The 13,529-nt window shown below is 41.1% G+C and overlaps 1 protein-coding gene across 2 annotated transcripts in view; it reads right to left on the bottom strand.

Moving 5' to 3' along the window:
* The window catches only part of LOC121694520 (A disintegrin and metalloproteinase with thrombospondin motifs 2-like), a 128,991-nt gene that overhangs the window by 77,475 nt on the left and 37,987 nt on the right, over positions 1-13,529 (bottom strand). For both annotated transcript variants that reach the window (XM_042074706.1, XM_042074707.1), the window contains exon 3: positions 5,749-5,920. In XM_042074706.1, coding sequence (XP_041930640.1) covers positions 5,749-5,920 — 172 coding nt within the window. The remainder of the gene's footprint in view (positions 1-5,748; positions 5,921-13,529) is intronic.

Genomic DNA, 13,529 nt, shown 5'->3' with positions numbered 1-13,529 from the left:
GCTGTTGTTCACAAAGGATAAGGCTGATCCAACTCTAGCCTTTGTTTGCGCCACATTGACAGCACAATATTAAGTTATTACAAGGAGTCTTCATTGTTAGGAAATGGAAACATGTAATGAGTTGTTGCTAGTGAGACATTTCTGTTTGCAGTTTGCCATTAAAAGTGCAGTATGAGCATGGTAGCCACCTAGCTATCTGAATGGAATAGGCTATGTTTCAATCGGCATATGCTTAGCAAATGCTAGTTAGTCTGGTAACATGAATAACATGAACATGAAACGTGTGCCTCCAAGCACAGACGTCACACTTTAAATCCTACCTGTTGCTTTTCACCATCCACTTATTATGACCGCCGCGCAGCGAAGCGGCGGTCATATAGGTTTAGTCAGATTTTTTTTTTTTTTTTTTCTTTTTCTTTTTTTTTTTTTTTTTTCTTTTTCGCATGCCCAAATTTCCGTCAATGATTCCCGGGACACTGAAAGACCGGGGTACACGAAACTTGGTGGACATGTAACCCCACATGGATAGCATGGAACCATCGTTTTTCGTTTTGATCTGTAGCCCCCCCGCTGAATTGGACCCCCCGAAAGGAGGGTAGGGCAGACACAGTTTTCTGTGAATATCTCGAAAACTGTAGGGTTTAGGAGGACCATTTCTTTTTTGTATGTTGATCTCAAGGGGCCATGTCAACCCATTCCATAACCACTCATCTCATGTATAGCGCCACCTAGTTAAACACAAAAAAGTAAAAATGAGGTGGTGTAATTGAAGGTATCTGTGACCTAACATAGTCAAAACTGCACGAAATTGGAAGTGTAGGATCATTATGACACCCTCTGTATGCACGCCAAGTTTTGTGGAATTCCGTTCATGGGGGGCCACACAATAAATTAATTTATGTTACTATACACCAACTGGCCTGTAGGTGGCCGGAGACAGTTTTCTGTGAATATCTCGAGAACCGTAGGGCCTAGGAGGTCCACCTTTTTTTTGTATGTTGGTCTTAAGGGGGCATGTCAACCCATCCCATTACCACTTATTTCATGTATAGCGCCACCTAGTTAAAAATTAAAAAGCAAAAAATTAGGTGTTTTCATCTCAATATCTCTGGCTGACAAGGTCAAAACTGCACGAAATTAAAAGTGTAGGATCATTATGGCACCCTCTGAATGCATGCCAAGTTTTGTGTACTTTCGTTCATGGGGGGCCTTACAATAAAATAATTTATGTGTACATTTAGTGACGTACACCAACAAGGATTCCCGGTACACTGAAAGACCGGGGTACACAAAACTTGGTGGGCATGTACCCCCACATGGATAGCATGGAACCGTCATTTTTCGTTTTCATCTGCAGCCCCCCCGCTGGACTGGACCCCCCGAAAGGAGGGTAGGGCAGACACAGTTCTCTGTGAATCTTTTATGGTATGTTGGTCTCAAGGGCCCACATCAACCTGGCTCATAATCACTCATTTGTGATTTGCCCCCCCGGTAAAAAATGAAAATCAGTAGGATTAAAAGAAAGCCAAAATAAATATTCATCATCATCATCATGGCTGCATTTTCAGTATTGGCGAGAAGTAGTCGTTTGTCCACTAGATGGCGCATCGTTGCAGTGAGACGTAATTTTGTTGGAAGTTAAAAGTGGGTTGGAAAAAACAATGGACGCTTCATACAAGGACTGTAATTTACCGCAGCGAACATCTAATAAGGATAGGACGATGTTCACATGAAGTGTAATTCCCATTTCTTCTTGAAGCCGAAATAAATCTGAGGATGTTTATCGGACATGCTTGGTTTGTACTGCAGGTACGTTAATCTTGTAATATCAATAAGGACCTAGGTAATGTTACCGTTAGCGTTGGTTGAGTGATGGAGGCATTTGATTTATTGCATTTGTAGAAAACTATAAATGCGGTTATACCAAGCAAATGTATAGCAGCACTGTTTGTATCTTTCGACTGTCATTTATTGCACGTGCTACAAAATCATTCTGTGCAATGGAAGATTTACCAACGTTACACCGGTCTGATACAGTTTTGCCTATACATGTGTGAGACTGAGACGCCTGTTTATTTTGTTTTAAGTGCGTGCAGGGTGTGAGAGGGGAATCGATGTGCTTTGATTACAGCTTGGTAGTTGTAGTCTGTGAAATTAAAAAGCACGTGTGTGTGAAGTATCCAAACAATGACACCTTCATTTCATTATGGCTGCTTTAGCAAAACACCTTAAGCTACTGTGTAGTGGGTCCCATTTAGAAGTGGCTACTTCATTCGCGCTTTCCTTGACTCATGGAGCTGCGTGAATGTTATTACAACTTTTCGCCACGATATGACAGTTTAAATCCGCTTGATACTGTAAGGCGTAAGCCATTGGTTTCCAAAGGAGATTTTATTTGTGTCGCCAGCATAGCCTATTGACAATTTATGTTGTAAATAGGCCTACCTTATAATCCTACCTGTAGCTTAGGGAAGCTAACAGCTTTCTATTAGGATCTAGTTTGTTAGTTACCGTTTTGTCATAACTCCCTGATGCATTTTTGCATTTAGAATAGCCAGAGCGTGTATATCTCAATCGGAAAATTAAACAATATCGGGTACCTATGGACTAGGCTGGGTGAACCCAGCCTGATCTGCCCGCTATTTATTTTTTGATTTCTTAAAAGATTGAGCTTGGTCTGATGAAAGCCAGACTAGCCATGGACCTCAGTTAAACAATGCAAGGGAACATGAATCAGCCTATATTTGCACTAACAATAACGGACAAAAGCTCTTCAACTTTGGCCCGTTAAAATGTGTATGAACAGTCTAGCGACGCATTTCATCAAGGCCCATTTGGACATGTCAGTTATTTGCACCACTGGTTAGATGTAAAACAGCATTTCGTTTCAGACTAGGCTAGCTGTTGAAAACGGCATGGAACTGACAGAGATGTTTTTGTTTAAAAATACATAAAAAATAAATAAATAAATAAATAAATAAATAACATTATGCTGATACCTTTTGCTTTTCCCAAATACAATGTAGCCTACAGGTGTAAGTGACCTTTCATCAATCCAGTTGCAATGGATGAACTGTGATGAACTGCCCTACTTGTGATTGTTTAGAGATTTTAAAGGTTTTATAACAATTCTACATCTTCTTTGGCTATTCTACAATCTATTCACCTTTTCAGCACCAGTAGGGTACTTTCTGTGCAGCCGCACACACACACTCAGGCATGCCAAACAAGCATACACAAAAGTTTCAAGAGTGGGGGATGGAGTAAAATATGGAGACAAATTGAAGTGTGATTTATTTTCGCGGAACGGATGTACAGGACTGAGCGGCGGTCATATTTTGTACCGCTATGCGGTACATCTAGTTTAACTACTGTCGCATCCCTTGACATGCCATCTCATTTTCCCTTTCTTTTTCTATTTTTAGCCCCCAACAGCTTTTTTGCTGTATCCATCTTTTTCCATAGACGAAAACTCACTACTCGTACCTGTTCACTCAGCGCTCACGGCGCCCCCACTCCCTCTTCTATGTCAAAATTCTATGATAGAATCTTATGAGATAGGGTGCCTACTCTAGCCTGTTAGTGTTCTAAAATGTTATTTAACATTGAGGAAATGCAGAAATGATTTAGAAACGTACAACAGTAGCTACATATAGAATATACCAAATATAGTATTATTATGACCGCCGCGCAGCGAAGGTTTAGTCAGATTTTTTTTTTTCTTTTTTTTTCTTTTTCGCATGTCCAAATTTCCGTCAAGGATTCCCGGGACACTGAAAGACCGGGGTAGACGAAACTTGGTGGGCATGTAACCCCACATGGATAGCATGGAACCATCGTTTTTCGTTTTGATCTGTAGCCCCCCGCTGTACTGGACCCCCGAAAGGAGGGCAGACACAGTTTTCTGTGAATATCTTGAGAACCGTAGGGCCTAGGATGACCAATTTTTTCCGTATGTTTGCCTCCAGGGGTCATGTTAACATAACATAAACAGATACACACGCACACACATACATTCACAGTAATCATACGTATGACACATACTCACACAGTAGACATATGTACGCATGCATGCACATGCACAAACACACAAGCACGCACACACACACACACACACACATAAAGATAAACGTGTACACGCACACATGCACACAATTCAAGAATTTCTCAGAATTATTAACAGGCAAGATGGGGGTGGGGTTGTATAAAATGAATTTTACATGTGAAATCTATGAACTAATCATGTTTTGGTACTTGTTGTCTAGCAGATACCAGTGAGAATTGAGTGTGGATAATGCAATTTAGTGAGACAGTTAGAATCATATAGGCCTTTCAGCGTGATTTATTTTGTGGAAAAAATGTGCTGGACTGGGCAGCGATCGTATTTTGTACCGCTCTGCGGTACATCTAGTTATTATTATTATTACCATCGCTTTGGCGCCCCCATGGTGCTGCGCCCCTATGCGCCGCATATAACGCATACCCACTTTTTGCGCCACTAATCTTGCCACATGACTGTCAGACACATTCCTCATAAACACCCTTTTACATCACATGTCTCAGCTGTCATTGTTGTCAGTCAAATGGGACAATGCAGTCAGTGACACCGATGTTTCCATTACATTAAGTTGTGCTTATGTCAGAAATACAGTAACAAAACATTTAATCAAGGGCTTATCTTTGAGGCAATCATTTAAACCGTTACGCCACCAAAGCAAAAGCTGAAGACCTGAACAGAACCGATTTAACATAGTGACTGAATTGTTTTTGCAGCCTTTTGATATCTTGCCAGGTGTTGAGATCATATACTGGTTCAGTGATCTAGTAAATCACCGAGTGGAGCCTTTCAAATGGAAGGTTCATGCAGTGCTACATCAATTTAGCAATTACTGGAAGCAATGGCATCACAGTTTAGCATGCAGGAATAAATGCACTAATGCAAACCCTTACTTTATACTACATGCACAAAGGAATTGAGTCACTTTCTCTGGCCCTCAACACTCCATTACACAAGACATGAAATACTATGGCAGCCTCAACCGGCCAGTCTGTGGGAGCTCCTGTGGGAAAGAGAAACCTAAGCTGCCCTTGTGTCTTTCTCTGGAACCTGAGTCTCTCTCTCTCTCTCCCTCTCTCTCCCTCCCTCTCTCTCTCTCTCTCTCTCTCTCTCTCTCTTTCTTCTCGTCCCCCCCCCTCTCCATTTTAGGATCTACTACCAGACTGTCCATCAGCCATTAACACACTGACTCTGATATGTTCACTACAGATGGCTCATTGTTCTATTGATCTCCATCACTAATGTGTAATGAAGAATGTACGATGTAGTCGCTTAGCGTTTCCCATTACCAAAGAAAGGAAAAGAAAACATTTAGTTTAAGTGACAAAATGAGCTTTGAGGAGTGATGGCAGAAAAGGGACCAACACAACTAGACTGAATGAAGGTAATTGGAGAGAGGGGAGTATGCCTTGGTACTTAAGCTTTTTTATCACACGTTAAGTAGATTAATTAATGAAAACCGAAGTAGAAACGTACACTGACTGCTTCTGTCAGTGAGATCAGGTGGCACCTCTTTGGATCAATTTGTTAATTTTGACAATGAAATATTGTATTATGAGATAATTCAATATTTTTCAGAATGGCCGCGACCTCAACCCAAATGAATCCCTGGTGCTACACTAACTGATTTGCAGTTTGGTCAAAGACATATAGCTTCAGTAGAAAGGTAAATACTTATGTTGGGGACTGACCTCTGGTGCGATAGTCGGCAGCTTGTGGACTAACATGAGGCTTCTTTACGGCCGATGTGCGATATACGATGTGTTCCCGTCCACCCCCTTCCTCCTCCTGCTGGATGATGTGCTGTCCTTTCTCCAGCGGCTCAATAAAGAACTCCTCATGTTCTGTCCTGATCATTCCCGCCTGGAAAAAAGGAAGTAATGACATATTAGACAAGAACTAATACAATTCCCATAACACCTCTTAGTGCCAGTGGTATAGCCAGCTTTATTTGCTATTGTTTATTTTCTCTTTGAAATGAGTGAACTCCTTAGAAGCCACTGTTACAACCAGTGCTATTATATGTACATAATAACAAACTTCTACTTTATACACATACTTAGCATGTTTAAAAGGTTTGAGAAAAACAATATCTGGCTGACTTTACATTTAACATGTATTTCTTTCCTTATATGTCTTTCCAAATGGCCCAAACATGTCAATCTAGAGAGTACCCCACACCACCAAAACATTTGAACAGTTTAGATTACCCTTATGCTAAACACTCATACTGTTCACAAACAGCTGGGCAATTAAAGCCTAAACATTCTTAAACAGAGAAAATATGGCATAGCAGTAGATTATATAGAACTAGGGGTTTCCTTACACTAGAACACTTCAAGTGGACTGTGCATTAGGAATGGTCTCCACGCTCTAACACTGAGCCTTGAGTCTCAGGTGTGAAAAGATCATTTTTCTTTTTTTTTTTGCCACAGTGGCTCCAGAAGAGCACTAAGTCTGAGCGAGCCCTTTTCCCACAAAGAGACAGGAATGGTGATAGATGTCACTATTAACTGTCACAGGACCAAAGAGAGGCATCTCAAGTGAACACCACCACAGGGAGACACAAAAAGCCGAGGTGCTGCTAATCTAGGATGTCAGGTAATCCCACCTACCCCAAAAACCACCACAGGGAGACACAAAGCCGAGGTGCTGCTAATCTAGGATGTCAGGTAATCCCACCTACCCCAAAACCTTCAGCATCTGTCTCTACAGCTACCACTCTGAAAATTGCCTGTCACTCTTGTTAAACCCATCTGTCTGTTTAGACAACTGGTAATAACCAATCCTCTGACTGCCTCTGCCTTCACTCACAAATCAAAACGGAGTATTCAACAAACGAGCATGCACACGCACACACACACACACACACACACGCACACATGCACATCTGCTCCACTGTACATGCATACAGTCATTATCCTTTGAGCCTTTTGTTCTGATAAATGAGAGAGAGTGAGAGAGTGGGTGAAGATTTTTGCAGGAGGTATATAGGGGGGAGCACGATATCTATCAGTAAACAAGGAAGACCAAGAGAACAATGTAACTACTAGATCAGTATTGAAAAAATTGCCAGAGCCCCTTAAATCAAATCAAAGCATTTTTTTTTGTTTAAATGTTAAAATTGAACTGCACTGCATTGAAACAGTTCATTATTGGTTGATTTAATGTGAGCACTTATATGTTGTATGTAGCCCTCATGTGATGTGTTATCATGTGATGTGTGTGCTTCTGCAGCATTTGCATATCTATCTAAAGAGCCGTATGTAAGTGTAATGTATCAGTGCTGCGAAACACGTCTATTTGCACACCATATGCATCCCAAGCAACTCACTCATTACAAATGCATTATGGATCAGTCATATGGCCACGTGCCCTAACTCTTACTGTAGGTATAGTATTTAGGCTGGACATCATCTATATTTTAATGCATGTCTTTTCTTTTATCCATCTTGCCCTCTCATTTATATCATTCTTTACTTTTACTCATGTGATGCCTCTATTTCTCCATGCTCATCCCCCAATTTCTTTAGAGGTAATGCAGGGCTCTCTGACAAGAGCTGATGGATCTGCGATGTGCTGCATGAGATGTTCCCAGTCCAGAATAGCAAGCAGAGAGCCGAGGCACACTGTGTCAGAGAGGAGAGATGACGCCAGGGACTCTGAGACACGGACGTATCGATTGGAGCTGAGCAGTGGCGGAGAGGACTGGACAATGGCTCACCCTTGGCTTGTAGAGGAGACTCTGAATAAAACATCAAAGACTCAGAGGGATCTAAGACAGAACACCATGTTCATTTCAAAGATCAGGCTGTGGAAGATGCAGGAAGTAGAAAAAAACATCTAGTGGTGATGAATTATGGGAGTTGTATTCCAAAACTTGATGGAGAAAGTCATTTCATGAATCTTTTATAGACAATCAGAATGCTTTTATGAAGTATTTCTGAAGAAAGAAAAGGACTACTTATCTCATTCACATACTACACACTTGCACACAATCTATGTTTTATTAAGCACCTATGTATTATTAAATATTTTAGCTTTTCAACCATCTTCAAATTCATTTGCATGGAATTTCTGATCATGTGAAGGAGAGTTACGCACCCCTGTCAAGCTTGGCTGCCCAAGCTGTGTAGTATTCTGCTCCGGGTCACTCATAAAGACCAGCTTTTACACGAGGATGTTGTACAACACCAACATTCACCAGTTAGCAAACTTTCATCAGTGCCAACTGTGGTGTTGCTGGTGTTGGCAAGGCAAGGCCTCTGGTTGCTAGGTAGTTTGCTGGCTAGCTATACGAAAAGAAATTTTGTTATGTCTCTATTAAAGAAGCTCATGTCTCCTGAGCTGATGGGGAATGCAAATGAGTTCATGCAAGGGCCTGCACATAGGGTTGGCTTACGTGTCTATGTGTCACTTTGAAACTATGCCTTGGCTTGCTTTAGCACTGAGTTCATTATTGCATTAAAGTGATTGGCAAATGTATCATCTGGGGTCACTAAAGACAACCATAAGAGTGCTATAATTATAAATATATAAAATGAAAAAGAGAAAAAACCCAAACAATTTTCAAATATTATCAAGACTTGAGGTTAGAGGTTATTGTTTCCAAAGGTTCTTTTGTTATTTTTTGCATGCATGTCCAGTAAATCTATTGCTGAGCCTTGCCTGTTGTATCCCCCAGCATGCCCTGGACACTGCTCTTGAACTTAAAGAACTGCCTGGGGAGGGTTTTTTTCCTAGAGAGGTTTCTGAACATTCTGAAGTGAGTGAATCTGCTTGTGTTTTTTGGACGGTTTAATGTGGCAGGTGGGGAGTGAGTGTGCTATTCCTGTGCCTTACATAAATACAAAGAGCTCACAGTGGTGTAAGAAAGGCTCTAAAACACCACTTAGCCTCCCAACAGGGTCACCCAGGGAGGAGTCCCACAGCCAGGATGTGGGATGTTGTCAGACCCTAGTGCCACGCAGGCTCACAGAACACACACACACACACACACACACAGACAAACTACAGACACAGACACACGCACACATACAAAATCTTTCTGGAAGACTTCATTTCCTCATTAACTTATCGGGGCAGGGATTCTGCAATACTTGCTAGCCTTATTTTCAGAGCAAACAAACTTGATCTGTTCATCCGCCGATGAGCAGAGAGACAGGGAATGGGAGGCAAGACGGAGAAAAGGGGAAATGAGCTAGCATGGGAAGGAGGATTTGGCAAGGAAACAAAAGGGGGGGAGAGAGAGAGGCAAGGAAGGAGAGCAAAACAACCAGAAAGGCAAAGTGACAGACGAATGTGAAGAGTGAAAATGAATGCACTTCATGATATGACTTGAAGGAGGGAGAGAAAAGCAACAGAGGGAGAGGGAGAGAGACAGAGTGAGGAGTGCATAAGGAAGAGAGAGAGAGAAGAGAGAGAGAGAGAGAGAGAAAGAGAAAAACAACTAAGACATTCCATGGCAGATCCATGGCTGTTCCTAAGTGACGCCCTGCCTGCCTTTCTTCCTACTCTTCCCAACAATCCAGATGTTCTTGGCCTAGTGTTCCAAAAGGGAGTTATGTCAAATGTGTGGAATGTCCCTGAGATAAAATATCAAAATATCACCAGTCAAGTTAATCTTTAGTTAAAAGTTAAACACACAGATATACAAATATAAATAGCATCCAAACACACAAAGAAATGCATCTATCTAACTTATAGACACATATACTGTACTGTATCTCATTTATCTGATACCAAATACCATATAATGAACCTACACATTAGAAAATATATACCAGTATATAAACACAAATTGTAAGCCAAGGGAGATTTGTGATAGCAATTTCAAAACGTTGATACGTTGAGTGTCTGTGTGTGTGTGTGTGTGTGTGTGTGTGTGTGTGTGTGTGTGTGTGTGTGTGTGTGTGTGTGTGTGTTTGTCAGTCCAACTAGTGACTATGTTAGAGGCAGGGGGTGTTTCCAGCTTGTAGTAAATGTGCACTAATTGGCGACATCCTTGGGGCTTTGATTTGCAGTGGCATGGAGGTGTGTAATGTGTGTGTGTGTGTGTGTGTTTGAGTGTGTGTGTGTGTGTGTGTGTGTGTGTGTGTGTGTGTGTGTGTGTGTGTGTGTGTGTGTGTGTGTGTGTGTGTTTGGAAGGAGGTGAGGTGAGGGGAGCTACTGTTCTTGAGTATGACAAGTCACATAGCAACAGCTGAGTACTGCACAAATACTTTCCCAACAACATGAATCTAGGTATTAAATGTTTGGTGTGATAATATTTATGCTTTGTATGAAGAAATACCGGTAGGTTAAAATATAGAATCTGGCATAATTGTTTTCAATTTAAGTGGGCAGATGGTACTCTACAAAAAGGATGCGCTTTGGAAGGTTGAAAGCAAGCAGGCTCTGATGAGGTACAATGCACTTTACTAGAGTGCTGGGAAAATAAGGTGATACGTTATCTAAATCAAATGTGTCTTAGAGAGGATAGTGATACAACGGATTAATTATCCAATCCTGTCTGGAAATGAAAACTCCAGTCTTAAAGGTCACTTTCACCATTCCATCTGTTAGTATGAGGAAACGGGGAAGTGCAGGTGCTACAGTATATCAGTCCATAATGAGAGAGGGACGCATGCCTTCAAAAGAGCAGGGGGAGGCCATTTCATCACTGTGTCTGTGACAAACCATTTGGAGATGGAGCCTAACTGTGACTGAACCAACCAATCCGTGCAAACCCACTATTCACCCAAAGAAAAAAAATATGAACTCATATTCAGGCGAAAAAGGTCCTTTCATCTGGTACATCAGTGTCATTTGATATCTCTCCTTCTTCCCTCCTCCTTCAGCAGTCCCATTGTGACCCTCTAATATGTACAACTTCATATAAACTATATGCACAAAGATACACACTAATGTTCTATCAGTCTGGGTGTTACAAGCAGTTTACTGATGCAACTTGTAAACATTGAGCTTTACTAAAAAAAAAAAAAACAAGTATAAGTAAGTATATATACTCTTTTGATCCTGTGAGGGAAATTTGGTCTCTGCTTTTATCCCAATCCGTGAATTAGTGAAACACACACAACACACAGTGTACACACAGTGAGGTGAAGCACACACTAATCCCGGCGCAGTGAGCTGCCTGCATCAACAGCGGCACTCGGGGAGCAGTGAGGGGTTAGGTGCCTTGCTCAAGGGCACTTCAGCCGTTCCTACTGGTCGGGGCTCAAACCGGCAACCCTCCGGTTACAGGTCCGAAGTGCTAACCAGTAGGCCACGGCTGCACAATAGCTGTCATGCAGTTGCTTCAGTGGTCCTTCACCCATCAGAGGCCGCATTTACAGTGTATTGAAATGTTATGAAAGACATGTGATATATATTGTTACCATAGTTAATGGCAAATTTTACCATGATATTATTGTAGGCCCTACAGCCAAGCCCCAATGTGGTGCCTATGTTCCACATTTCATAATAAGTCATGTCATGTCATGTATCCGCAAACATTAGTGTGTTTCTGGTCTTGGTCTCGTCACAGTCTCGATACCCTCTGGTTTTGGTAATGACTTGGTCTCGGTTTAGGTGGTCTTGACTACACCACTGGCTGAATATGATTGGCTTGGCTACACCACTGGCTTAATATGATTGGCTTGGCTACTCAGACCTACAGTAAGTCAGCGTTAGCTGCATCAGTCATTAACATTAGCCATATACAGTAACTCACAAAAGTTAGACCCCTCACATTTCTGTAAATATTTTATATCTTTTCATGGGACAACACTGAAGAAATGACACTTTGCTACAATGTAAAGTAGTCAGTGTACAGCTTGTATAACAGTGTAAATGTACTGACTCAACACACAGCCATTAATTCAAGTTTAGTAGTGAGTCTGAGGCACTCAAAAATATATTTGCAAATAAAAAGCCTTGGCTATCAATTAAAAGCATACCAACATGTTTCGGCCAAGATGGCCTTCCTCAGGGCAAGTTTAAAAATGGCTGTCTGTAGACTGCATGTTTTAAATCTGAATGTAGTCACATGACCAGAAAGCACAGGTGATCACATGCACAGGTGTGTCACATGACATAAGGAACATTTACAACACAATAAGATAACATCCACTATTGAAAAAGTTACATACACTATGAAAAAACACTGTATTTCATATACTACAACATGTGTACGAAAGTGCAGTTTAGATTGAATGTTTTGAATCTCTATATTTTCATTTCACATTAGTGTTTTACATATTCACACATCAAAATACCAACCTACACTCATACTACAGTAATGTCCTGTGTATTAGCTGCATTGTGAATAAGCATCAGGACAGTGTTTTATGGAAGTTAAAAAAAAAAAAAAAAACACATTAATACCAGAAATTTAGCAAAATCAATGTATAAGCTGTGGCTAATAGTTGGGAAATTACAGTAGTATAAATACAATGATCAATATAACTAAATGCATATAACAAAATATGCCAATGCAGCCATTAATGTCTAAACCGCTGGCAACAAAAGTGAGTACACCTCTAAGTGAAAATGTCCAAATTGGGCCCAATTAGCCATTTTTACTCCCCGGTGTCATGTGACTCGTTAGTGTTACCAGGTCTTAGGTGTGAATGGGGAGCAGGTGTGTGTTATCGCTCTCACACTCTCTCATACTGGTTACTGGAAGTTCAACATTCCACCTCATGGCAAAGAACTCTCTGAGGATGTGAAAAAAAAGAATTGTTGCTATACATAAAGATGACCTAGGCTATAAGAACATTGCCAACATCCTGAAACTGAGCTGCAGCACAGTGGCCAAGACTATACAGCGGTTTAACTACTTAAAAACATACATAGAGGAAAGAATGCCAGACCTATTACACCATCTGATGACAACAGTGCCCTCAACCTCTCCCTGACAGTGACGGTGCTCTCGGCCTTCCTTGACCTCTGACAGTGTCCTCAATCATTTCCTTTTCCAACCTCTTTCTTTTGTCAGCCTGTTCTGATCTTCAGGAATCCCTAAGTAGTCCACCTGCAGACGTGTGTGTCTTCACTTCAGGAACCAGTTACTCAGCCCAACTCAAGCGTTTTGCTGCAGTCAATGGCAGTCCATTAATGCCTTTGTCTACCAGCGCTTCTCACTCATGGACAAGAGTTAGAGACTCTGGACTAGGATGAAATCATAACTGTATACAGTACGAAGACAAGGCGTTTACATTTTGTGGTATAAAATAAACAAGACAATGCTACACTGATAAAACTTATTATTATACCTTCCAAGATCAGCTACAGTAAATGAAATAGGCCTTTGCAGCCTTGTAATGAGTTATTTTCTCTCACGTAAACACATACACACTCAAGTCATTGGTATGGTATTTCATTGTGTGGTTGCAAATACAATCTATTTGAAATAAATATTATTGGCCCAACCTACTTCGCAAAAGTACAAAGTAACAGTGATGGTTCCGTCAGAACTAGGCATAGCTGG

Source organism: Alosa sapidissima, chromosome 20 (genome assembly GCF_018492685.1).
Source record: "Alosa sapidissima isolate fAloSap1 chromosome 20, fAloSap1.pri, whole genome shotgun sequence".
Classification (NCBI taxonomy): Eukaryota; Metazoa; Chordata; class Actinopteri; order Clupeiformes; family Clupeidae; genus Alosa; species Alosa sapidissima.
This window is presented reverse-complemented; position numbering and strand designations above follow the sequence as displayed.